Here is a 15,497-nt window from a genome sequence, read left to right as displayed (position 1 = left end):
GTGTGTGTGTGTGTGTGGGTGTGTGTGTGTGTGTGTGTGTGTGTGTAGGAGGGTGTCATGGCTTTTCTACCAGCATTTTCCAGAGGAGTTTGGAAATTAAGGGTAGACTCAGTTCTTCCAGCTGTGTGGCCTCCATATTCTCTGAACCCTCATTTCCCTCTTGTGATGAGGACTGAGCCTGGCCAACAGCTACACTGCTGAAATCAGAAAGTATGACATAGGGTACAGAGAGTGAGGGTGCCTGATTCAGGCCTTTGCCCAGGCCTTCCACTATGAAGGCCTTGCACACGTATTACACACTATGCTGTATCTCAAAACCAGCTCACAGGCAAAGCCTGGCCTTGTTCTGAGTGCTGGTCATCTCCCTTGTTGGATGTGATTCCTCATTGCCAGTTAGTATTTACCTGCCTGTGTCTGTTTTCATTCTGCCAGCACTTCCTCAGCTCAGCCTTCCCATCCCTTTGCCCACTCTCCTGAACGTGGAATTTCTTGTTAAGAAATGATGGATATTGCTGAAGTGTTGAGCATCTTCCATGTGGCTGGAATCAAAGATGAATGCTTTACCAAGGGCATTAGCTCATCTGGTAGTAGGAGCCCAAAAGCATTTATTGAATGAATGAACCAGTCTGGGCTCCTGTAAATAAAGTGTTATTCATATTAAATTGTTGTATAATCATTGAAGCTGAATCAGTGGCTTGCAGTTCTGGCTGCCTATCAGAGGTGATTAATTCTGAAGCTTTTTAGAAATGCAGATACCTGAGCCCCACTTTCCAAAAGCTCATATTAAAGATATTTAGACAATCCTAATTTCTAACATCTCCACATGTGTTTCTAATATCCTGCCCAAGATGAAAAATTTCTACCTAAGTGTACACAAACCTTCCAAAGTGGGATTGGGAGCATTCAGCCTGCCAGAGTGGAAGAGTCCCGTTTTGGAGCTGGGTGGTACCTTCCTAATCTCCACTTACCGACTTACTGTGGAATTGTGTAACTGTGGACAAATCACTTCACTGTAGCCTCAGTTTCCTCCTCTGTATCCTTGCTGCTCCCATCTGTGATGTGAAGTGGTTGTTGGCTCCCTATCATGGCCCTGCCCTGCAAGTCTGCAATTGAACTGATCAAACCTCTTGTACGTGACATTTTGTTAAACTGCGCATCATCTCCTGAGATCACTTCATCAACTTAACATCCAGCTCCTTTGCTCTTACCCAACCATGACTTGCAGATCCCCAGCCTGGCTTAAGTCTTGGGAGCAGTGGTTAAGGAGATCATGTTGGTGGCCTTTCTGCCAGCCTCTGGGTCTCATTTACCACCTGGTTGGTCACAGTGGTTACCAGAGAATGCTGCCAACAATCACCCCAATCAGGTGGCAAGTCCCTCATCCCTAGTTTTGTTCCTGCCCAACTTAAAATAGGAGCTGTTGGACTCCAAACAAAGCCAGTTCTAACGAGTCCCCCGTGTAACAGGCTGTTACATAGATGATAGTTTAGTTAATTACCGTTTTCCAATACACTGGATTATTTCCACATTGGTGAACAGTGGCTTAATTACAGAACTTTATCTCTCTGCAAGACAATGCCTGAGAGAGGTTCCCCAGTAACCCCTGTTGGTGCATCTGCTGTCATGTTTAATATGGGGTGAGAAATACAGAACTGGAATCCAGCTGATTCGTGGGTAAATGCAGTCAATGAATTTTATGTCATATGAAAGGATGTTTGAGTAGGTCAGTTACCTATGGTAGATTAATGAAGGCGGAGATAAGTTTCCAGGTCTCTTTCCACAGCTGTCATTACCTGGCTGAACACCGAAATCTTGAGATAATGAGGATGTAAATGAATGTAGTTCACATAAAATCACCCATTATTTCAATATTCATAACATTATCAAATGCACCATTTTGCCAAAAAGATGGATATTTATTGAATCACTCCTGCTTTTTTTTCCTCGAGTGAGCTGATGACTCTGCCTGCCAGAGATGAAGAAGGTGCAGGCAGACATGTAATGACCTTGTGTGTGCTAAGTCTGTGGCCCCAGGTGATGCAGAATCACAAAACTCTCAGGACCTGAGCAAGGTGGCCTTCTGCTCTCTGCTCATCATCCCTGGCCCAGCAGGCAGCTTAGTGGACACAGAGGCAGAGAGGCTATAATTGCTTTCCAGGGAATCAAGGAAGTATCTGCTTTTACTTCTACTCATTTTCATATCTATTGAAACTCCTAATACAAGAGACCCCTGATAGCCACACTCTTTTCCCAGAGTTTGCCTGCATGTTGGCACTGCTGGGATAATGGGATCTGAATAGTAGGAGGTCTTGCTGGTGCAGGGAGGTTGGCTTCTTGACAGCCATTTGGCTTTAGAAGCTCTCCCTGGAAATTCTATTCAATTGGTATGGACATTTGATGGGTGTCCTGATGTGGAGATGTTTAAAGGCTAATAAATAACCACAACTGGGAACAGATTTGCACTACACAGCTTTGCAGTCCTGGGGACTGGTGCATCCCTCCTTAATTTGAGGTAAGGGTAGGATGTCTGGGTTGAAGAAACTAAGCACTTTCGTTGAGGAATCTTGGCTAGAGGTAATTGACCATTTCTGTACCCCCTCCCTGGGTTGGTCTTTATTCCAAGTGCTTTGCTTTGGCCTGATCAGTTCCTCCCAGCTGCACCTAGGATACTGAGTTGGTCTGTGCCCTGGCACTTCCCCAATCCTGTGCCTGGGCTGCAGTGATGAAGGCATCTAACCCTGATAGACCTCCCTACTCACACTTTTTCTTCAGAGGATTTTGATCTGTCTTTCTCCCCCACAAGAAGCTCCTTCTGTTTGTTTCACTGGCACTGGGTAGAGAAAGTTTCTTCCTCTTTGCCCCAACTCTCAACTCCCTGCCTTTCTCTGGCCTTCTAGGACAGGAAATTATCCTTTCTCTCTCTTCAAATCCTGGCAAAACAAAAAAAAAAATCCTCCTAAACAACGTTCCCTGGCCCAGCACTTAATTGACTCTGAGCAAAATGGCCACTCTCTCCCTTCTGACTGCTCAAATCCAGAATGAAAACTGCTGGAACCAAGACACTTGCTCTCAGCTGCTAATTAGTCCACTCTTAAACTTTATTTCCTTCATTCCCAAAAGGGACCTTAAAATCCAGAAGTGAGAACAGAAAGGAGGAAAAGGCAAGATTATACAATTAACCAGTTCTCCAGTGATCCCCAGGACTGCCTGGTCACCAGTTTCCCCTCTGCAGAAACAGAAGTCTACACTGAGGACATCCTGTTTGTTCATCTTTCCCAATCTTTGTTGGCTACAGATAAGGCAAAGTTATCTGCTTAAACCCTGACATTATTTGAAATTCTTTCATTGTCTTCTGCTTCCACACTCTCTAGTACAAGACCTTTAAGCCCTTTGTAACTTTTGAGATGAAAATAGCTTATGAATACACATATTTACCAAAACAGTTATGGCACTGACTGTGGCTAATGCAGATGAAGGAGCCTCATCCTGTAACAGAAGCTTCACAAGAACCTCATAGTAGCCATGAGGAGGCTGAAGGTGCAGGCTTGGCGAAGAGCAGAACTGGAGCTTGTTCAGAGACCCAGGACCCAGGAGCTAGGAGAACTCAGGAACAGAGAGCTGGGGGAATCACATCTGCTTACCCCAGGGGATACTGTAACAAGTAAGCTGGATCATTAATTTGAATGGCTTGAGAGCCACCCAGGTGATTATTAAAGCACATTTCTAGATATGTCTGGGTGTGGGTCATTGAGCATGACCTTGGATACCATATCTGGTCCCTGGCTTCTTCTCAGCATCCCCTATACTAAGCTAATCCCTCATTAGATGTTCTTATTATCTAATTTCCTCCTGGCCTGAAATGAGTTCTCCATTATCTTATAGATGTCATCAGCTTTCCTGCTCTGGGAGAAGTTTTGAGAGAGAATGACACCAAGTGTCCCACCAGAAGTCAAGTGCCAACTGCTGGCTTTGGGCTCAGAATACTGTAGAGCAGTGATCCCCCTTTCTCCATGCTGGGAATGTTGGGGCATGGAGGGAATTATGGGGCACAGCAGTTCCTTGCCACATGAGACATGCTGAGTTGAGTACCCCTGGGAGCTACCCCTGGGTTGGATTATTCAGATAAATAATTCATGCCAGTTATTCAGGGTGCCTCTTCCTCAGGGGACTACTGATATGCCAGCCCCAGAAGTACTTGATCCAGTCATGGGAACAACCTTATTCTATATCATTCCTTTTTTCTTCTGAAAACATATCAAGGCATCTAAGTTTCTTGGCATTTCTAGAACCCCTATGAGGCAAACAATGTTTGGGATCCTCTTTTTAATATATGATGTCATTGTTAGAAAACCCACAGGGTTGTCTTGAAAATGAACTTTAACGGCATTTCTCTTGGAATTTCATGTGAGAAGGGGCAGTATTCATCGTCTTGTCTCATTGATACTCATGTGGCTACAAATAGGACTGCAACTTCTAGATTAGAAGCTGAGAGCTGGGGTGGCTCTTCTCTTGGACAGCTGGTCAGTTTCATGCCAGCTTCATAGATAAATGGATGACCTCTTCCTTGAGCTTCCAAGCGATGTGACCACCTTGTTTCATTTTGACATTGAAAGCAAATCAAGTAATTTGAAAAGGATGATATGGTTCTGTTTTTTTTTTTTCTGAAGCAAATAAACAAACAAATCAGTCTTCTCTGGTGCTACTTACCATGGCATGGCCATATCCAGGTAAGGATCACCCATCCAGGTAGCCTCAAGCCCTCATGATACCTGGGGAAGTCCCTTTCCTCATCATGCCCACCCAGAAACCCATAGCCCATTAGCCTTCCAGGTAGGGAGGTGCCTGGCACCCAGCCCCTCTGGAGACATGAGTGGGGAGAACACAGGTCACCTGGTAAGATTAGATACCTGTCTCACTCTGGGATTCCAGACTGTCTCTGGCACCCACAGGCTGGTGGATTTGGGTGAGTTCAAATCTCCTTTTATACAAGGCAGGGATAATCACATTAAGGCTTTGAGTGTTCTGAACCCTAAACGGCAAGTGCAGGGGGCATGCTAGGTGCCCGGGGGCCATTTCCTCTATTCCCATGAGGCTTCACTTATCTCCTTTTGTTCTTCAAACTGCCTATGGCAGTGATTCTGAGCTGAGTGAAAAGGGCAGGAACAATGTCACCTAGGTCTTTGCTGCATGTCCTAGCCTATAGTTTCCCCAGATAGTAGCCAGGCCATCTATGATGGGTACTGGGAGCCATGGTGGGTGAATACTGTGCAGCAGGATAAGTAGTCCTGGTACCTCCAAGTCCCTTGCATTTAAAGTCAGCCAGCTTGGCCCCTGAGAGTCCCCCCTGACCTCTCCATCTTCCCTTCTAGGACAAAGAGGTGAATCTGGAGCAGGTGCACCGGCGCATGAACAGCCTCATGGATGAAGACATTGCTCACAAGCAGATCTCACCTGCATCCATTGAACTGTCTGCCCTGGAGATGGGAGGCCTGGCACCCAGCCAGGCCCTGGAACCCACTCGGGAGTACCAGAACACCCAGCTCTCAGTCAGCACCTTTCTGCCAGAGCAAAGCAGCCATGGCACCAGCCGGACACTCTCAGCAGGGCCCAGCAGCAACCTACCACTGCCGCTGAGCAGCTCGGCCACCATGCCCTCCATCCAGTGCAAACACAGGTCGCCCAATGGTGGGCTGTTCCGGCAGAGCCCGGTAAAGACCCCTATCCCCATGTCCTTCCAGCCCATGCCTGGAGGCGTCCTCCCAGAGGCTCTGGACACCTCTCACGGCACCTCCATCTGACCGCACCGCCTGCCCACCACCTGCCCGCCCACCCACCCGACCAGCAGAGCTTTTTAATACGAGAAAAAGAGAAAATGACAACACAGACCACACACACACACACACACACACACGCACGCACACGCACACGCATACACACACAGACTCTTTCATTTTTCTTGTACATATGTGTAAATAATGACAGAATGGAGTGGGGTAAAAGTGTATTTTGAATATTCCCAATTTTCGAAGTCAGTAAAAAAAAACACAAAAACTGTATGAATGACTTTGTAAATTTTGTTCTATATGAATAAAAAGGCAAATTACTTGTGATCATTCTGAAGTGCCAAAGGAGCCCCATATTCCTGGGCCTTTCTGAGGGCAGGAAGGGCCATCAGCTAAGGAACCCCTTCCTGCTGGGGAGAAGGAAGATGAGGAGCCCCCAATGCTGCTGGCTGCCAGGACTGCCAGCTTTCCCCTCCATCCTTTGCTGGCCCCTCATTACTCCTTGAATCTCCGTGGGTAGGTAGAGTGAGTCTGGACCCAGCCCTAGCTTGGCCCATTGGGTCACTGTGCTGGAGGGTGACCCACTCTTCTGGTTGGCCTGGCTCCAAGGAGCTGCTTTTGATATACAGCAGTCCCAGACATTCCAGCTCCAGATGGTAACTCCCATGTGTGTGAGTGTGCACTGCCCCTTGAGTCCCAGAGAAGCCACCCATATTGAGGTAACAGGCTCTGAGGGCTTTGATGCTATTGTGTTCTAGTATCATCTTGTTTTTTACTTTCTTTCCCTGCTTAGAAGAGACATCCATTGATAGACTGGGAAAGAGGGGAAGGCCCCATAGTTGTGTCACAGAGGTTGGACAGAGACGGGATTGGCTTGTGCAAGATCCTCAGGGATAGGGAGATGTGAAGTGTGGTTGGTAGTGTTGATAAGGTGAGGCAGTGGGGACAAGAAGTCAGGTGAAGAAAAACTGCATACTTAGATCTGGGCCCATGGCTCGGGTAAGAGAGGAAACTGGTTACAGTGTAGGGAGGAAAGAATCCTATTAGAAGGAGTGGGAAGAGATGCCCCCCAGGTGATAGGGAGTTGGGAACAGAAGAGTGGGACCAGGAAGGAAGGAGACTTGACTCTTAGGAGCGAAGCCCAAGTCAATTGAAGACAAAAACCTTCCATCTCCTGAAGAAGTTGCGTGTAGCCTAAAATCAAGGTGTGCCTTTGGTTCTCAGGCCCTTAAGGAAGTCACCCAAAGACAGACCCTGACACTAGTCCCCACTTCCAACTTCACCACCTTTTCCAGATCGGGAATCTTCAAGCAGCAATCTAGTCATGGCAGGGTTTCTCCAGGCTGAAAGCATCTTAGCTTCTTTGAGACCCTCAAGGCCTATCCCTGAGCCAGTGAGCTTACTTGGAGACCCTGTTTCCTGAGACTATAATAACAAACTAAAGGCCTCACCTCCCTCTATTGCCCTTTCTAGGGCAACTGAACTGAAGAACCAGAGAAAAATACATCAGGAGTGGAGTAATTGGAGGAATCTGAGCTGTGATACTTCAGTACCTCTCCTGAAGAGAAAGGTGATTCAGATCTTCTAACTTGTCAGGACAGAGAACAGAGCCCATGTCCACATCCAAACAGGCAGGAGGCTCCCAGCCATCCCCAGCAGTCATTGGGGAGCTGAGGGCCTGGGCCTGTGGTCATGGGAAATACAAATTCCTATCTATCACCTCTTCAGGCTTGTAGAATTATCCAGAGATGTATATATGAGGGTGATAACTAGACCGGGATTGATTTCATTCCTAGAGCCCCTAGTGTCATGATGACGGAGCTGTAAGGCGTGGCCACATCACACATTCCACTGAAGCACATTGGGAAAGAGTGTGTTTATAATTATTTTTCTTTGGACTGAAAATGGCCTGATGTTATTGCAGAGATGGTCCACTGATGTCTCTCTGATCAGAGTGTGTGGAGCTCAGAGCTGGGGTACATGGCAGAGCAGCCATGGGAGCGTCAATGCCCCAAGAGAAATCAGGCTTTGCTTTTATTCCATCAGCACTTTGGGGAGCATCCCTGAAAGGTCAATTTTTTATATATCTGGTTTCTCTGCCTTATCTCACACCCGAATCAGTTTTTTTTCCCCCCAGAGATGCCCTGTGTTCTGAGGTGGAGCATGGGTATGAATATATTGATGCTTAAATGGCTTTGCTTATAATGGGTGTCAGGGAGAGTGAGAGATGCAGTGTGTGTGAGCGTGTGTGTGTGTGTGTGTGTGTGTGTGTGTGTGTGTGTGTGTGTGTGTGTGTGAGAGAGAGAGAGAGAGAGAGAGAAAATCTTTGAGGGGAAAGTATACCGCTTCTAAAAAACCCATAACATCCCATGATGTTATCCTTCACATATTTATGTTATTTTCAAAGTTCCTACCCTTGGCATGAAGGGAAATGATTGATATTCAAGCAAGTTCTATAGAGGGAAAACAGCAACAAAACCAGAATCTTCCCAACTCAGATTTCTGTGTCAGCTCATAGAATGTATCTTTTTTCATGCTTTGCTCTTTGGATTTATAACTGTTTAGACTATTCCATACATTTTAGGTATATTTTGTGCCTTCAGACACTGCAAATAATAATCAGCATTTGGATTAAAGTTGTTTAATAATAAAACTTGTCTGGTCCTGACACTCTTATTCTCTGGGATTAGGAAATGCTGTCTGATAGTCCCCGGGTATGAACTGGATCCTGTTCCATCAGCATGAACACTTGTGAGGGAAATTCCTCTCCCCAGGTGGGTCTCAGATATGCCTGGGGATGGGGACGCATCCAGGGTCCGCTGACACCAGCCAGAGGATGATGTGAGGAACAGATCAGGCAGCATTTCTAAATTCTGATTAACCTAACAAGTGCCTTTAAAACTTTGAGTTCTCAGTAGATTCGTAGGGAGACCTGAGTAGAAATCCATCACACAATGAATTTCCTTTCTACCTAGGCTGATTTCAGCAGACTCTTGTGTCTCTCATCTCTACCCTCACTGTGCCTGCAGATACCTTGATTTCTTCACTTAGGTCTCAGAGCTAAGGGGCTGTCATTCTCAGAGGAACCCCATTTTTACCTCTCAACATTTGACGTTTACAGAGTCCATGGTACTTTGGTCCTCATCTCCATGGGCCTGGAGTCATCTCCACACCCTCAGATGTGTATGCTCCCCGCTCCCACCAGTGATATCCCAAAGGTCCTCTGTGACTTCTGGACCTTCACGGGAAAACCAGGCTGACCCAAGGAGGATGTTTTTCATGATGGAGAGCTCAACTTGTAGGAACCCAGAGGAGAATTCATGGCTTTTGTTCTTCTATCTCTGTGCAATGATAGGCTTCTCCAATGTTGGGAGGAAGCTCCTCAGACTGGAAGTGGGAGAATAGGGCATAAGACCTTCCCAGTTTTTCTGGTCAAGATGGCTGGGCAGGGGCAGCTGCAGGAAGTCCCAGAATGACTCTTTTTCTTTTCTTTTTTTTAAAGGAATCTACAAACATTGCCACAGCAAAACTAATTATGAATCTAATTTGTTCTTTACAAGCTCTGAGGGAAGCATAAGAATGCACAAAAGAAGAAAAGACTACTAGGTCTAACAGCCATGGTGACAAAGGAATATTTAGTTCCTATGCCCTATACCATTTCCTTTAAAAATCATTTAGTTTAATAGCATATAATAGAAATAGTATTAATTATTTTACAATATTATTAAGTGTAGTAACTGTACCTTATATTTAAATAACATTAAATATTTCATTTAACAATGGAGAAGGACAATGCTTAATGGATAACATGGATCTCTGTGTAGCCTTCTTCCAACAGGGGTTGCTTAATCATGGGCCTTGGCCTTTGTTTCAAGTAAACTTTTATTCCTGTAAGTACAAGCTTGGGAATTAGCTTCTATGTCTTAAAGCCTTGTATTGTGCTGCTAGCTTTGGTGACTCAAGATTAGATAAAAAGCTCACAAAATTTTAATTGACCTTTCCTTGCTTTAGTTGCAATAAGAGGACGCATTTCTGTTCCTAATGTAACTGCTTTTTAAAAAACATCTAAAACATTCTTTTATTTCATGCCATTAGCTGTTTTTAAAAAATGAAATTGTTTGATTCTTTTGCTCACCCTTCATACCAAGAAACTCTAGATAAATAGCTCTTTCTTATGCCAATATCTTTTAAAATTATCTTATTTTGTTCTCTCAGTGGTATTTTAGTCAGATTATTTATAAGAGGAATATACATACTGCAGATAAATTAGGTGAGCTAATAGTCACTGCACATAAAGAGGAAGGGATGATTGTCAATACTCTTATCACCCTGGCCCCCACAGCTTTTATTCTCTCTCATCTGAACTTGACACTGAATGCTGAGCTCCGGAGAAACAGGAAACTTCTCAGCAGCAAGAAAAACTGTAGATGCAGAAATTTTCAACAAGGATGGCCAGGACCTAAAAGGAGGGGCACCAGACAGGCCTTGAACCCTTACGGTGAGCAACCAAATGTCATTCAAGGACAGATCAGTTGCTGGGAGGTCCTAGCGTACAGTTACCAGGGGCAACTAGCTGTCCAAGCTTAAAGGAAAACAAAATATTCACCTACACACAGACTTAGTGACACTCAGAATGACCACACACACACACACACACACACACACACACACACACACACACACACACATACACAATCATGTATGCATGCACTCATAGGGAAAACAAAGACATATTCACCCTACCAGGGACAAGGTATGTGGTTCACAAGCACACAATAATAAAATACTTGAGGACTGCAGGCAGGTGGAGCTCTTTTTGTCACACTGGAAAACAGGGTCCAGGGGCAGAAGGAGGCTGTTTCGGGGCTTTCCTGCCCCTTGCACAGTTCAAGTGCAGCAATCAGCCACGCACTGCTCTGTAATCAGCCACCAAGGAAGGAGGCACACCCCCTGCTAAGTGTCCTCACCCCTGCTGTGCATGGCCACTACTCCTGACACTCATTCCTTCCTTTGAAGTCTTGATTTTCAGAGTTCCCCCAAAATGAAAAAAGTCCCATAATTCTCCAAGGCAGTCTGTTTCCAAATAAGAAACTCTATGATTATATCCATATCAATGACTATGTATTGATTAGGTATCATAATCCAGAGGCTATACTATTGCCTTTACATATAAACACTCTCTTATCCTCACCTCAGCCTTGCTGGGTAGGAATTACTATTTAAAAGTTATTGATAGGAAAACTAAAACTCAAAAAGTCAGGATACCCCAGTGGACAAGAGGTGGTGCTGGCACTCACACTTTCTAGTCTGTTTGGCTCCTTGGTCTGTTGCTCCTGTGATTGGAGCTGGCTCCTTCCACTGTGCCTCAGCCAGACACCCGTGCTGGGCTTCTCTGTTCCCAGACAGTATCTTCAGCATGGACAGGTTCCTCAGCCTTCACTCTCTCTGGTGGCCTCAGGGTGTATGACTTTGTATCTCCTTATTCGCTAACAGGGACTGTGTCTTGTAATGAGCTAAAAGGGTCATCCCTAACCATGGGGCTGAGTTGGGCCTGGTGTTGCCTCCTCTGAAGCCCCCTCAGCCAGGCAGGTCAAGCTCTGCAAAGTTAACTCAGAAGATAGGTGGCTCTTCCAAGTGTGTCTCTGCTTCCCAGGAATAGCCCACCTTCTGCAGAAGGTACACTGTGCATCAGACCATGGGGAGCCCTGGGGCACCCTGGTTCTCTCCAGAACTTTAAGATTCTCTTTCAGAGCAGGAATTCCTCCCCTGAAGTACTTAGTTAGATCCCAGAGGTGTCAAGAACATTCTAAAACTATTTGCCACATGGCTGAGTGTATTTTTCCAGGATTGTGGTTCATATCTTCCAATATATGATTAAAGTTCTCTTTATTTCTCTAAACCTTAAGAGCTACGCCAGGAAAATCCCTGAGCCCCACTCCCCTGACAGTAGTGTTTAAGGTGTCATGATGTTTTGGGTTCCTCTGAGGTGGAAATCAAAATGGGAACTGGGGATTTAGCTCAGTGGTGCTCCACCTGCCTCACAAGTACAAAGTCCTGAGTTCAATCCCCAGTACCAGAAAAAAAAAAAAATCAGAAATCAAAATGGTAGATGATGAAAGGAGTGTGGGAAATGCATGGCAGACAGGGTCCTTGGTGCTTCAAAGTGGACACATCCCCCTATCAGGGCACACCCAAGCCAGGCATTGGAGTCACATTTGTGTCTTGATGGTAGCAAGGGAAGTGATCAAGACAAGGCAAAGGGACAGGTATCACAAATCTCAAGATCTGTTCTACATTTTACTTCTACCACTGCTTGAGGGCAATATTTGAGCATAGTCTATTTACTCCTTTGAGCCTCATCACTTCATTCCTGTGTTAGTGGCAACCCATCTCTTCGCTGTTTGTGAGAATCCAGGGAGCCATCCTGACAGTAGCTGGGCATCCCTGAGTGCTGCCTCTGCCAACACTCGCCCTGTGTCACCTCATTAGGTGCCGCCACTGTTACACAGGTGCTGACAAGGAAAATGAGGTACACAAGTTGGGTGATTTACTTACATGATATATTTGCTTCTGTGGCAATGACAAAATGCCATAGACTAGGTGGCTTGTCAGCAGTGAAAATGTGTTTCTTATGGATCTGGAGCCCAAGACCAAGGTGCTAGTTCTGGGTCTGCTGAGTGCCCACCTCCTGGCTCATTGATGGTGTCTGGTCATGGTGTCCTCATGGAGAAAGGAGCATGGCAGCTCTCTGGGATCTCTTTAGTAATAGCACTGATCCCATTTGTGCTGTAATCGCCTCTCAAAGGACCCACCTAATGACATCATTGTAGGAGGTTAGGGTTTCATCTTATGAATTTGGAGAGTACATAGACATCTAGACCATAGCACCTGGGGGAGGTTGAGATGCACTACTCTACATACACAGGTCTCAGCACTAGGACAGGTGAGTACTTTCTCTGCTTTTCCAGACATGGCTGTCTAGGCCAGGGGAGCAGGAGAAAGGGATTGGATCGGTGTCTTCTAGATGGAGGCAAATGCTGCACATCAATAAATAAGACCTGCTTTTATATTTTGCTGTGGACCTTACCATTGTATGAACTTTGGTTTGAGATGATGAGAAGCAGTTCACAGGCCTATCTGTGACGCACAATTGCTAGAATGAAGTTTTCCCAGTGCATAAGCTCCTCTCTTCTGACAGCTGAACCTTTTGTGGAAACTACACAGATCCCAAAGACCAGAGCTGACTTCAGACTAACAAAGCCATTCTTGCCTTTACTTCATGGAAGCCAAGCAACTGTTTTCCTGCATTGAGGTAGAGCTAAAGGACTCTCCATGGAGGGCAGGGTGGCTGAGTGTTCATTCAGTAGGCCAGCCTGGGCCAGATAGAGCTAGCTTAAAATCTGGTGTTTGCCATTTACTACATGAGCATCATCTCTGGGTCTCTCTTCTGTCCTCTCAGCTATAGGATGGGTCTTGAGTCCTGAGCTCTTTTTGGGATCAGTGCTAATACAGGTAAGGCACCTTTGTAGATATTCTCACCCATAGCCACTCCTGTGACTCACATACCAACAACATCCTGATTTGGGGTGAGCTGCTCAGGCTTTCAGTTGAGCCAACTGTCTCATTTGTGGCATGAGGGCAGAGAGGAGCAGCCCTGCCTGTCCTGTCCCCAGAACCTGCCTGCTTGCTTTGCTCCGCATCCTCCAACTGGAGCCCACAGTGCTGGCAGCCCTCACCTCTGTTCCTTCCCAGAACCACCTAGGTAATAATTGTGATTGTTCCCAGAAAGTAAATGAAAAGTAACCTGGCTTAGCTGGAGAGGGATGATTTGATTGTGAGCTGTTCAGTCAATGCCCTGTCAGCTTCCAGGCAAGCTCCTGATGGAATGCAGATGAGAAGGAGCACACTTGGAGATACCGCATCTCAAAGCCCATGGAGGCTCTCATGGGTCCTCTGGGGTATGGTTGCTGGGGCAAGGTTCATGGTCACGAAATCTGTAAATGACAGACCTTGGCAGACTTCCTGAGGTGACAGCTCTGCTTCTGAGGTGGGGCCCGACTTTGTTGTGTTTTATGGGCAAAATAATACGTGTTTGGGGAGCCATGAGGAGCATGTGCTGAGAACAGTTGTTCTGTCTGTGCTTTAGTTTCTGCCTCTACTTGGAGCCTGAAGCCCACAGTGGTTGAATCTTGTTCTGTCAGCAACTTGTGATCTGGACCAGCACAGTTATCTCATGTTGATGGTGCTTGTTGCATTCGGGAGAAAATGACAGAACAGACTGGGATATCAGTGAAGATCCTTCATGGTGAGAATAAGACAGCACGCTGACACTGAAGGGTTTGAGAAGAGAGATGGTTTGGAAGGATATATATATATACAGGGGAAGAACATCACAGGGGAGCAGAGAAACCTAGGGTTAGAAGCAACAGTGGTCCCTTGTTAGCACCTCCAGTCCCACACAGGTAGTGGGAGGGAGCATGTATTCTAACTGCAAAGGCTGCCTGACCTGAGTCCAATCCTGAGTCGGCACCAGAGAAGAATCTTCCAGTGAAGACGGCAAGCTGGGGGATACATGGGTGTCCTGGCCTCAGCCTCTAATCTTCCACTGCTCTTGCGAACAGAGAGCAAAGAGCCCACTGGGCAGTTCACAGTGAGGAGCTCCCAGGAGCAAGGCGGAGAAGAATGGAGGATGCAGGCGAGTAAGGGGCAGCATGTGGGGAAGAAATGAAAGAAATATAATATATCAGGTTGCAGGGCAAGAAAAAGAAATCTCACGTACTTTCACATGGTTGACATAGCTATCGATCTTAAATTAAAAGTTTTATTTTTATAAGTACATGTTTGGAGTACATAATGATTACATTCATCGAGGGGAATTGGTGTACGTATGGAACATTGCTGTCACCTCCTAGGAGAATGAACTCATTCTTTCCCTGGAACATTGAGACATCTCTTTTTGACAAAGGCAGAAAATGAGATTGAGGTAATTAAGTTGTTTTCTCAAGCTCATCCAAATAGTTCATCAGCCTAAATAAAGCTCAAGCTCTTTCCACTCTCGTTGCTTTATCTACTCAGAGGATATAGACGTGACAGCAGGTCACCCCCTCAAATTCTGGTCTCAGTCACCTGTGATTGCAAGTTTAGGGGTAAGGCTAGGCAAACGGTACATGTGACATTCATGGAGAAAGGACTCATCTGCCTTGTCACAGTTTGGACAGCATGACTGTATCCTGCAAAACTCCAATTTGATTTCAAGGGGGGGCATTTTTCTTCATGGATCCCCAAAGACTATCAAGGCATGGAGCTGTACAGGAGTCAGAGTCATGTTTTTGAAGTCAGATTCTGCTATTCTCTAGACATGTGATCATAAGTTAGTCACTTAACGTCTCTGATCATCAGCTTCTATGTAAAAGCTATATGTTGAGACAGCAATTCTATCTGAAAGGATGAATTAAGAAAACTTGGAATAAAGCTCCTCTTTACAAGCATGACTGGCTGATGTACAATAAGTCCTCAATCAATGATGACCATTATTAGTATAAATAATACAATCACAAAGGGTCCAACTACAAGGCCACAGTTTTAACATATAATCTTTTAAAAATTCTGAAATCCATGCAGAAAAGGGCAGAAATCAAAAGTATACAGCTCAATGCATTTTAAGAAGATGAATGCTCTTGTACACCCCTTAGCCAAAACAAGAATAAAATATGA

The 15,497-nt window shown here is 45.5% G+C and overlaps 1 protein-coding gene across 2 annotated transcripts in view; it reads left to right on the top strand.

The window, feature by feature from the left end:
- Grid1 (glutamate ionotropic receptor delta type subunit 1) overlaps positions 1-5,839 on the top strand; it is a 652,399-nt gene extending 646,560 nt beyond the window's left edge. The window contains exons 15-16 of one of the 2 annotated variants that reach the window (XM_033761719.1): positions 4,668-4,727; positions 5,370-5,839. In XM_033761719.1, the coding sequence (XP_033617610.1) occupies positions 4,668-4,727; positions 5,370-5,798 (489 nt within the window). In that variant the 3' untranslated portion in view covers positions 5,799-5,839. The remainder of the gene's footprint in view (positions 1-4,667; positions 4,728-5,369) is intronic. The other variant, XM_033761721.1, reaches the window with a different exon arrangement.
- The last annotated feature ends 9,658 nt before the right edge of the window (positions 5,840-15,497 follow it).

Source organism: Fukomys damarensis, unplaced genomic scaffold (genome assembly GCF_012274545.1).
Source record: "Fukomys damarensis isolate Sample0158 unplaced genomic scaffold, DMR_v1.0_HiC HiC_scaffold_1, whole genome shotgun sequence".
In the NCBI taxonomy this organism is placed as follows: Eukaryota; Metazoa; Chordata; class Mammalia; order Rodentia; family Bathyergidae; genus Fukomys; species Fukomys damarensis.
Note: the sequence above shows the minus strand (reverse complement) of the source record. Positions and strands in the feature narration are given on the sequence as shown.